The sequence below is a fragment of the Anomaloglossus baeobatrachus genome, chromosome 1 (assembly GCF_048569485.1).
Source record: "Anomaloglossus baeobatrachus isolate aAnoBae1 chromosome 1, aAnoBae1.hap1, whole genome shotgun sequence".
Lineage (NCBI taxonomy): Eukaryota > Metazoa > Chordata > Amphibia > Anura > Aromobatidae > Anomaloglossus > Anomaloglossus baeobatrachus.
The window spans coordinates 697067953-697079970 of NC_134353.1; the positions used below are offsets into that span (position 1 = coordinate 697067953).

At 48.3% G+C, this 12018-nt stretch overlaps 1 protein-coding gene across 1 annotated transcript in view; it reads right to left on the bottom strand.

The window, feature by feature from the left end:
* Positions 1–12018, bottom strand: part of PRR14L (proline rich 14 like) — a 91830-nt gene that overhangs the window by 1701 nt on the left and 78111 nt on the right. Inside the window, exon 8 of the mRNA XM_075320692.1 lies at positions 3390–3461. Coding sequence (XP_075176807.1) covers positions 3390–3461 — 72 coding nt within the window. The remainder of the gene's footprint in view (positions 1–3389; positions 3462–12018) is intronic.

Consider the following 12018-nt stretch of genomic DNA (forward strand, 5'->3'; position numbering starts at 1 on the left):
ATGCAGTGAAAAAAACGCATCCTTTGCATAAGTTTTTACATGCGGCCCGTCCGTTTTTTGCCGGTTGCAGCACGCTGAGCATGCGCAGTGCAAAAAAACGCATGTGGCGGCCGGATGCGTTTTTTCCGCATCGCGCCACATCCGGCATCTATAGGCATGCATTGGAAAAAGCGGCGCATCGCCCGGATGCGGCGCGATGCGTTTTTTTTTTTTTGCCGGACAAAAAAACGTGCCAGGCAACGGTCCATCCGGCCGCCGCATGGGCTAAATGTGCCGCATCCGGCAAAAACCGGACCGAACGCAAGGCCATGCGGCACAGTCCGGCACTAATGAAAGTCTATGCACAAAAAACGCAACCGGCGGCAAAAAAAAAAACGGTTGCGTTTTTTTGCAAAGAGCCGGATTGTGCCGCACAGCAAAAACCGGATGTGTGAAAGCAGCCTAAAAAGTAAATGGATACTGTCATTACGATTAAACCCCGATTGAAAAGTGAATCTGTCACCAGGTTTTTGTCACCTAATCTGTGAGCAGCATAATGTAGAGACAGAGACCCTGATTCCAGCGATGTGTCACTTACTGGGCAGCGTAGAGTAGTTTTTATAAAATTATTAATTAGCAAGATATTAACATTAAAGGACTAACGTATATAAGCTGACTTTTTCAGCATATTTTCTATGCTGAGGAAGCCCCATCCGGCTTATACTAGAGTTCCCTCGGTGTCCTCTTACCTGCTTCTTGCAGACTGCAGGCACGTCGACCCCTCGATGATCTCGGTCGGTACACGGTGCCGCCATTGCCAGCAGTGCTTTACTTCAGTTGAACGATTTGCGCCGCCTCAAATCATTTAATGGAATTAAATAAAGAGCTGACGGCAGCAGTGGCCCCTTGTAGCGGTCGAAATTGAGGGGTCTACGTGCCTGTGGTCTCCAAGAAGCAGGAAAGAGAATACCGGAGGAACGGAGAACAGGTGAGATGATTTTTTATGGGTGTATGTGAACAATGGCATAATAGGGCACCAGTATGAGGACATTACTAAAGGATGGGCACAAGGCAGAGCACATTACTACAGGAGACAAGGATGGGGCACATTACATTTTATCGGTATATATTTATTTTTTAAATTTTCCAGTAGCTGCTGCATTTCCCACCCTAGGCTTATACGAGAGTCAATAAGTTCACAGTTTTTTGTGGTAAAATTAGGGGACTTGGCTTATACTCAGGTCGGCTTATATTAGAGTATATACAGTACTTGATGAGGTAGCAAAAACCTGTTGAGTCCCTTTAATGACCAGGAAAGCTAACTTTTTTCCTCCCCTCAAAACAACAACATATTTTTTTTATTTTGATGTTGACAGTTAATTGAGGGCTTGTTTTTTCTCGGATGAATGCAAATCTGCCATTGATTTTTGGGTTATGGAAAATTGACCTAGCAACTTTATTTTCCAGGTTTGTACAATTTTGGCATAAATTGTCAGGTATTTTTTCTTTTATTATTATTTTAGTGGAGAAAAAAAAAATATAAAATAAAAAAAAAATAATTCAGAATATTTTAACTTTATTAGTTGCCCTCTGTTCCTGTGGGAGGGCTAGTTTTTTCGTGACCCGAGCTGACATTTTTTCATTTATGCCAATATGGGGTACATAACAGGGAACAATAGAGAAGGGGTTTATGCCGCGCTATTCATCAGGAAGGAGAACAGAGAGATGATCAATGTTCCTTTATTGTAGCTTGTGTCTACGCGTTTCAGGAGCTCTGCTCCCTTCATCAGGACATACAGCACAAAAACAACATATCAGAGATATGTTGTTTTTGTGCTGTATGTCCTGATGAAGGGAGCAGAGCTCCTGAAACGCGTAGACACAAGCTACAATAAAGGAACATTGATCATCTCTCTGTTCTCCTTCCTGATGAATAGCGCGGCATAAACCCCTTCTCTATTGTTCTCTGTTATCAACCACGGGGGCTGCAGCAGATTTCATCCCAACAACATAAGCTTTCATAGGAGTTGTGACTGTCACAACTCCTTGAGGTGAGTGCATTCCTTTTATTTTACCCGGATATATACCGGGTAAGACCCTATTGCGCTTTTTCTCTCCACAGTTTACTTCGTTTCAATATGGGGTACATGACGTTTTAAGTGCTTTTTATAGAAATAGAAAAAAATCATCCAAAACTCCAGCAGACTAGTTCCAATACTCAGTTGATACTCTTAGAAAATTCTTGCGATGAAAATTTTATTAAACAATTCCGTTAAAAGTAGATCCACACAGGGGGCAAAATTTCATATCAAATAGGAGTAGTAGTCTCTCGGACTACGCGTTTCGGCCGAATTCAAAAGGAATACATTAATTACAGGTACAAAAGGTCTTCAGCAGACCCCCAGCTGTTTTCGCAACCTCTAAGCACTCTGCAATTGTGTTATGTCGCCAATGCGTGCATAGAACGATGTACCCTCAAAACGACATGGTGAAAGTGCCACTCTCAGAGGTTGAAACAGCAATGCACGGATCTTTGCTGTACAAGTGGCTGTTAGCGGCAGATGATGGCTGAAAATCACAGCCGTAATTTGCTGGCAAAGGTGTGAACTGAGTCCCCATCAAAGTCAGGGAGACAGAATATGGCATACCAGTCCGTGTGATGTCTGTAATGGGCTATAGGAGCGTGAACTGGGAATTGAAACATAGCGTTTGGTATGAAATGAAACAAAAAGGTAATAAAGTATATCACAAGAATTCATAACTTTGCAATAAATTGATAATAATAATAATAATAAAAAATAAAAAAAGCTTAGTCATTCTTTAAAGCACAACGTCATGGTTCGTTTGTTTTTCAGTGCTGTAATGGTGCTTTAAACCCAAGTCCACTGGCCCTAGTAACATACTCACCCTCTCTCGTTCGCATCTATTGTTGGCGTCGCTCTGTTCGCTCCATCTTATCGCAACTTCTGACTGACCGAAAGTGAGACGTTACGTCACAAGTAGTGATGAGCATCAATGGGGGACTCAAGCATTTTTCCGGGAAATCATTCCAAAAAAATGCTTGAGTGAGTTCCATTACACAAGTACCGAGCACCTGAGAATAGTAGAGCTCGCTCATCATTAGTCACAAGCCCTCACTACATGTTTATGAGAGCCAGAATCTTGTAATGAGTTGTGACCTTTGGCATGCTTCTTGAAACAGTGGAGCAGCTGACACCAGACAGTATAATACTAGGGCAGGGGACTTCAATTTAAAGCACCACTCCAGCAGTGGGGTGGGTGAGCACAGAAAAACACTGTTGTGGTGCCTTAAAACATACATCACCTAAAGCTTCCCCAGATATAAAAAGAGAAGATAGAAAAGAGAGGGAAACTATTAAGCCCACAATTCCCATTGTAATGTTTCATACCGAGCCGGTGGTGGACTCTTGTAATTCTTGTTGGTGTAAATATCCTCCAAACTGAACTCTTTCTTGTTTACTCTACAATGTAAAAAACAAAGTGATTGCACACAAAGCTGATTAATATTAAAAAAAACCTGAAATATAGCTCATCCAATATTGTCGTATGCGGAATCATATTTTTATCTTTCAGAGTCCTTCATGGAGACTACTTTCATAATATTTCTGTAGCGCTTAGATAGTGTCTTGTGATTGTGTAGTCTTTAATCTGAAATAATCACTCTGAAGCAACTAATACTTAACGGGAACCTGTCAGGTCCAATATGCACCCAGAGCCACGAGCAGTTCTGAGTCCATAATGCCAATCCCTGCCTAACTGTCCCTGTATACACTAGCATAGATAAAGAGATCTTTAGAAAAAGTATTTCTAAAGATCTTATATCGTATGCTAATGAGCGAGGGGACTAGTCCTCAGGGCGTTAGTTCCCCTGGCTAGTTGTCCCCATTAGCATGTTAGTACGACCCTGTGGGTGTAACAACTAGAGATGAGCGAACCGGTCCCGGTTCGGCTCGAGGTCGGTTCGTCGAACGGATATCCCGTTCGAGTTCGGTTCGTCGAACGTTCGACGAACCGAACTCGAACCGCATAGGAAACAATGGCAGGCATTCACAAACACATAAAAACACCTAGAAAACACACTCAAAGGTGTCCAAAAGGTGACAAACAACTCACAACACAAACACATGGGAAAGTGACAAGGACATATACTCATACGAAAACAAAAGAGCTGGACAAGGAAAAAGAGGAGGAGACACAGATATAGGCATGGCACGCCCTTCTAAAATCATGTAAAACACCGCAAGGTGACTCCAAGCGGAGTCTCCCTTTTTTCCAAAAATTGGGCCACACACACACCCACCCATTCAGTGGCAGCAGTTGTGCCCCAGTTGTACACTTCACAGCTAGATTTGCATCAAGCACATTCAAAAATACGCCATAATTAACCGTCCCCAGCATGACACCGGGGTAGGTAGATAAAGTCTTTGCTGAACCATGACTTGTTCATCTTGGCTCCTTTTAAAAAACACAGCAAGCAAGGGTTACTCCAAGTGGAGTCTCCCTTTTCTTTATCGTTCCTATGGGAGACCCAGACAATGGGTGTATAGCTTCTGCCTCCGGAGGACACACAAAGTACTACACTAAAAAGTGTAGCTCCTCCCTCTGAGCATATACATCCCCTGGATAACCAAATATAGCCAGTTCAATGCTTTGTGTTCAGGAGGCATACATCCACACATGCATTCTCATCTGATTTTTGGAAAGAGTTTGAAGAAAAGCGGGTCCAAGCCTGGACTCCCGGCATGTCCCTTCTCACCCCACTGTGTCGGCGTTGTTGTTAAGGTTGATTTCAGGGCTGGAGCCTTACATGCCGCGCTCCTTCACCATCCCTCGGGCTCTGGCTTGAAGTGGGAGCCAGCACGATTCTCCCTGCCTTGCAGGAGACCGGTCTCCATCCGCAGCCCTTCAGGATCCTGCAGGACGGAGCACTCATCCCCAGGGACTTGAAACCGTGCGTCTCACAAGCTAAGTATCTGAGACGTTATTTTCGGGGGGTCCCTTGTACTTTATTGTTGGGGAGAGTGGGCTGTGTATCTATTCTGACATGTCCGGCCGGTTCTCTGGTTTAAACCTGAGAACCGCGCCGATGGTGCCTGCGCGCCGGCCGCATCGTTAAATTTAGGCCCCGGCTTCGCCTCAGGCCTAGTTTCGATTTCACTGCCCCTGCATGTCAATCATGCAGAGGGACAGTGCGGCTCCGCCCAGCGGCCGTTCGGCACAGGGGAGGGACACTCCTCTCTGAGGAAATGTTCCCTCCCCTGTAAATTTCCTTGGCCCTCCAGATCCTGCTCTCAGAGTAGGCCCCGCCCCCTCTCCTCGCTCCGGCGCCATTTTATCAGCGTTCTCACAGCGATCGGCGCTGGCTGCAGCATCTCTCTGGGGGTCCGGGCTGTGGGATCTGGAGGGCACACAAACTGTCTGGTAAGCCACAACCTCCGGTTGTGGACCTGCTTATATACTCTCTGGGGGTCATTCTGGCTCAGAGCCCCCACTTCAGCAGCATGTCTCACACGAGGAGCAAGGCTGCAAGGCTGTACGCAATATGCACTGCATGTAAGCTCGTGCTGCCTGAATCGAGCACATATCCACATTGTGATGCCTGCTCTAACCTGGCAATGCCTCAGCCTGGTATCGGACCCACAGTGGTCCCTCCGGCTGCTCCGGCTCCGGTGGCTGAACCCCACGGCTTGGGTAGAATCCTTCTCTAGGTCAATCTCCCAGTCTTTTGCCGACTCCATGGGACAGCTGTCCCGGACTTTGCTGACCATGCATCAGCCCCCTTCACAGGGCGTCTCTGCTGCTAGGGCTCTCTCAGTGGAGCTCACAGAGGATTCTTCATCTGGTCCCAGACCCCGTCCTCCTAAAAGGAGACGCAGGGCTCCCTCTCCTTCCTCGTCCCGTGGCTCTGATTCACGAGCTGACTCACAGGACGAGGAGGATGCCTTTACTGGGGGCTCGGACGCTACCTCCATGTGCCCCATTGATCTGTCCGAAAGTGACGCAGATGTTCGTGATTTGATTGCGTCCATTAATTCTGTACTGGACCTCAATCCGCCAGTATCAGAGGAGAAACCCTCTCTGGCAGAAAAGCACCAGTTTACCTTGCCTAAGAGAACAAGGAGTGTGTTCTTTAACCACTCCAGTTTTCAGGCCACTGTGACCAAGCCTAGGGCCTGTCCTGACAAACGCTTCCCAAAGCGTGGTTCTGATGACCGTTTTCCCTTTCCACCAGAGGTGGTCAAGGAGTGGGCTCATTCACCAAAGGTAGACCCTCCGGTGTCTAGACTCTCAGCCCGGACCGTTGTATCAGTGGCTGATGGCACCTCACTTAAGGATTCCACTGACCGCCAGGTTGACCTTCTGGCCAAATCTGTATATGAGGCGGCAGGGGCCTCGTTCTCCCCATCTTTTGCAGCAGTGTGAGCTCTCAAAGCCATCTCTGCTTCTCTAGAGGAGATGCATTCCCTCACCAGGGAATCTATGCCAGAAATGGTTGCCTTAACTTCCCAGGCTTCAGCCTTTTCATCCTATGCCATGTCTGCCATGCTGGAGGCTTCTCACAGCACTGCGGTGGCTTCGGCTAATTCCCTCGCTATCCGCAGGATCTTGTGGCTTCGAGAGTGGAAGGCAGACGCTTCTTCAAAGAAGTACCTTGCTGGGCTCCCATTTGCTGGGTCCAGGCTGTTCGGTGAACAACTGGATGAAATTATTAAGGAAGCTACTGGCGGGAAGAGTACTTCCATGCCACAAACTAAGACCAGGAAACCTGTCCAGGGCAGGAACCAGTCGAGGTTTCGTTCTTTTCGTTCCTCCAACTGGTCGTCCTCTAAGCCCTCGGCCTCGTCCACTAACTCAGCCAAGGACCAAAAACCCAACTGGCGCACGAAGCCGCGTCCTCAGAAGACCGCAGGAGCTGCTGCCACTAAGGCAGCCTCCTCTTGACTATCTGGCCGCACCAGCAACATCCTTGGTCGGTGGCAGGCTCTCCCACTTTGGCGACGTGTGGTTTCAACACGTCTCCGATCAGTGGGTGCGGGATATCATCTCCCACGGCTACAGGATAGAATTCTCTTCCAGCCCGCCAAACAGATTTTTTCAGAAAAATAAGGGCGGGTCCAGCTCACCAGGGACTGACCTGCTGGTTATAATCAAGAGTCCTGCGCACGGAGTAAGGCGGGCTTTGCACACTGCGACATCGCAGCCCGATGCTGCGATGCCGAGTGCGATAGTGCCCGCCCCCGTCGCAGCAGCGATATGTGGTGATAGCTGGCGTAGCGAAAATTATCGCTACGCCAGCTTCACACACACACTCACCTGCCGTGCGACGTCCCTGTGGCCGGCGGCCCGCCTCCTTGTTAAGGGGGCGGGTCGTGCGGCGTCACTGTGACGTCACACGGCAGGCGGCCAATCGGAGCGGAGGGGCGGAGATGAGCAGGATGTAAACATCCTGCCCACCTCCTTCCTTCCGCATATCCTACGGAAGCCGCAGTGAGGCCGGTAGGAGACGTTCCTCGCTCCTGCGGCTTCACACACAGCGATGTGTGATGCCGCAGGAGCGAGGAACAACATCGGACCGTCGCGTCAGCGTAATCATGGATTACGCCGACGCTGCACGGATGATACGATAACGACGCTTTTGCGCTCGTTAATCGTATCATCTAGGCTTTACACACTGCGATGTCGCATGCGATGCCGGAAGTGCGTCATTTTCAATTTGACCCCACCGACATCGCACCTGCGATGTCGCAGTGTGCAAAGCCCGCCTAAGGCTCGGCAACCATCCAGATTAAAAGGTAGAAAGAGAGATTTCCAGCGCCAGGAATAAAATTAAAAGTCCTTTTTATTGAAATAGGGCAGTAAAAATCCAGCAGATACCATGATAGATGTCAGAAAGATGGCAGAACAACGCGTTTCGACGCTTCAGGTCTTAGTCATGTTCTGACTTAAAGTATAACCAACTCCCTTATATCGGATCCCTGCTCCACTGATTAAACTCACATGTGTGGTTTCACTAGAGGCAACTCCTCAAGTAGTAATTACAAGGGATCCGAGAAAATGGAGGTATACAACGGCAAATTCATATATGTAGATATACATGAAGTAATATGGTATAATGCAAAGATATACAAATACAGAAAATGTACCAAAGAATATATATATATACACATATAAAATGACATACACATTAAGAGAATTTTATGGACCGGTTTCCCTGATTATTTAATATGCACATAGATATAATGTATGGTGATCCAACAAGACACTCAGCACATGACAGCATAGATATGATTATACCGATCAGAGGGGAAGTCTTTCGTACAGTAAAAATCTAATCTATATCCATTAACATATGACTTTCCATATATATGTAGCATATGCTGACCTTTCAAAAGTGCACTAAATTCAATAGAAGATAATTGTATACACCAATCCAACATTCCACTATTATTAAAATAAGTAATATTCCAACAACATTGATTGCAAGCATATAGCAAGGAGGTGGAAAAACCGCATAATATGAACTAGGGTGCAGGGCATATTAGTCCCTCTAGATATGATATTAATATAATAGAAAAGAGGGAAGGAAAATACAGGAGCCGATTGTATTTAATAATGTAATATCAGATCCTGACGATTATTTAAACCCTCCGGATATCTAGTGTTGAGGGTGAAAATCCAGAAGGAACTTATTGTTAAAGATCTTATTGAGTTGGGTGAGACAATGGCACCCCCTAGAGACAATCTGAGCCATCGGGAAAGATAGGCTCTTAAAGAACTGGGGACTAAGGGTACCTTCACACTTAGCGATGCAGCAGCGATCCGACCAGCGATCTGACCTGGTCAGGATCGCTGCTGCATCGCTACATGGTCGCTGGTGAGCTGTCAAACAGGCAGATCTCACCAGCGACCAGTGAACAGCCCCCAGCCAGCAGCGACGTGCAAGCGACGCTGCGCTTGCACGGAGCTGCCGTCTGGAAGCTGCGGAGACTGGTAACTAAGGTAAACATCGGGTATGGTTACCCGATGTTTACATTAGTTACCAGCGCACAGCTGTGTGTGCAGGGAGCAGGGAGCCGCGCACACTGAGCGCTGGCTCCTTGCTCTCCTACCATAGCTACAGTACACATCGGGTTAATTAACCCGATGTGTAATGCAGCTACATGTGCAGAGAGCAGGGAGCCGCGCACACTGCTTAGCGCTGGCTCCTTGCTCTCCTAGCTGCTGTACACATCGGGTTAATTAACCCGATGTGTACAGCAGCTACATGTGCAGAGAGCCGGAGCCGGCAGCACAGGCAGCGTGAGAGCTGCAGATGCTGGTAACTAAGGTAAATATCGGGTAACCACCTTGGTTACCCGATGTTTATCTTGGATACAGCTTACCTCAGCTGTCAGACGCCGGCTCCTGCTCCCTGCTCGCTTCATTTGTCGCTCTCTCGCTGTCACACACAGCGATCTGTGTGTCACAGCAGGAGAGCGGCTTTGAAGAAAACGAACCAGGGCTGTGTGTAACGAGCAGCGATCTCGCAGCAGGGGCCAGATCGCTGCTCAGTGTCACACACAGCGAGATCGCTAATGAGGTCACTGCTGCGTCACAAAAAGCGTGACTCAGCAGCGATCTCGGCAGCGAGCTCGCTGTGTGTGAAGCACCCCTAATTCAGATATTATAATAAGGGAGGCAGATAAAGGGGGGGCCATTGTCTTACTAAATTCAGGCCTATAGAGAAAGCTAGTATTACAGGATCTACAGGATCCAGATACATATATTGAATTGAACGGTGATCCAACCAGACATTATTATAATCTATTATTAAAAAACTTGGAGGAAGGTAATTGTACTGGTGCCATTAGTGACAAAACAAAAGATCTTCTATTTAACAAGAACCCTGTTGTTCCTATCTACCACTGTCTCCCAAAGATCCACAAAAATGTTCCCCCCCCCCATTACGGCCAATTGTTTCGGGTATAGGATCTTTGGGTGAAAATTTGGGGGGTTGGATAGATCAATTTCTCCAACCTTTGATACCTGATTTACCAGGCTACATTAGGGACACAAAAGAGGTTGTTAGAGCATTGGATGGATACGAGTGGAAAAATCAATTTTTATGGCTATCATGTGATGTGATATCCCTTTATCCATCCATACCTCATAATGTCGCATTACGTTGTTTATCCCAGCATTTGGATAGATTCAGTGATTATGATACCTGTCTCAAGGACTTCATAGTTTCCTCAATATATATAATCATATCTATGCTGTCATGTGCTGAGTGTCTTGTTGGATCACCATACATTATATCTATGTGCATATTAAATAATCAGGGAAACCGGTCCATAAAATTCTCTTAATGTGTATGTCACATTTTTTCTCTCAACTCCCCCCCTGCTCCAAGGCCGCCGCCTTCTCACAGGCCGTGGCATCCTTGCAGGCCAACGGAGTAATTGTACCGGTTCCCGCCCGGGAACGGTTCAGAGGTTTCTACTCAAATCTCTTCCTAGTCCCCAAAAAGGACGGTTCCTTCCGGCCCATCCTGGATCTCAAGCTTCTCAACAAGCATGTTCAGGTGCGGCATTTTCGCATGGAGTCTCTGCGATCAGTCATTGCCTCAATGACCCAAGGAGATTTCCTGGCATCTATCGACATCAGAGATGCCTATCTGCATGTGCCAATTGCAGTTTCACACCAGCGTTGGCTACGTTTTGCAATCGGAGAGGAACATTTCCAATTCGTGGCTCTCCCCTTCAGGTTAGCCACGGCCCCTCGAGTATTCACCAAGGTCATGGCAGCAGTGGTTGCGGTTCTGCACCTCCAGGGGTTGGCAGTGATTCCTTACCTGGACGACCTTCTAGTCAAGGCTTCATCCAGTGCAGACTGTCAGCGGAGTGTCTCGCTCACTCTCGCCACTCTAGTCCAATTCGGGTGGCTTGTCAATCTGCCCAAGTCCACTCTGACTCCGACCCAGAAGCTCACGTACCTTGGGATGCAATTCGAGACTCTGCCGGCACTTGTGAAGCTGCCCTTAGTCAAATAGCAGTCCCTCCATCTGGCGGTGCGCTCTTTGCTGAGGCCCCGCCGTCATTCCATCAGGCACCTAATGCAGGTGCTGGGTCAGATGGTGGCGTCAATGGAAGCGGTTCCCTTTGCCCAGTTCCATCTGCGTCCTCTGCAGCTGGACATTCTCCGCTGTTGGGACAAGCGGACTTCCTCCTTGCACAGGTTAGTGGCTCTGTCGCCACAGACCAGGGGCTCCCTTCAGAGGTGGCTTCGGCCCCTCTCTCTGTCTCAGGGACGCTCCTTCCTGGCCCTGTCCTGGGTGATCCTCACCACGGATGCCAGTCTATCCGGCTGGGGAGCAGTATATCTCCACCACAGAGCGCAGGGCACTTGGACTCTGTCCGAATCTGCCCTCTTGATCAATGTGCTGGAAATCAGAGCTGTGCTTCTAGCTCTCTTAGCCTTTCACCACCTGTTGGCGGGCAAGCACATCAGAGTCCAGTCAGACAACGTGACAGCGGTTGCCTACATCAATCACCAGGGCGGGACACGCAGCCGCCTGGCAATGTTGGGGGTTCTACGCATCCTTCAGTGGACGGAGGACTCCATGTCCACCATATCCGCAGTCCACATCCCAGACGTGGAAAACTGGGAGGCAGATTATCTCAGCCGTCAAACCGTGGACAGCGGCGAGTGGGCTCTGCATCCGGCAGTGTTTCGGTCAATCTGCCGCAAGTGGGGCACTCTGGAAGTGGATCTAATGGCATCCCGGCACAACAACAAGGTTCCGGTTTACGTGGCTCGCTCCTACGATCCTCAGGCCTTTGCAGCGGACGCGCTGGTTCAAGATTGGGCAAGAGAGCTAGAGGGGGAAACACGTAAGACAGACGAAACTGGGACCAGAGTCCTGCGCAAGATCAGAATGGAGGGCCGTCGGGTCATCCTCATTGATCCAGACTGGCCCAGGCGAGCTTGGTACCCAGACCTGCTCCATCTGTCCGTAGAGGTGCCGTGGCATCTCCC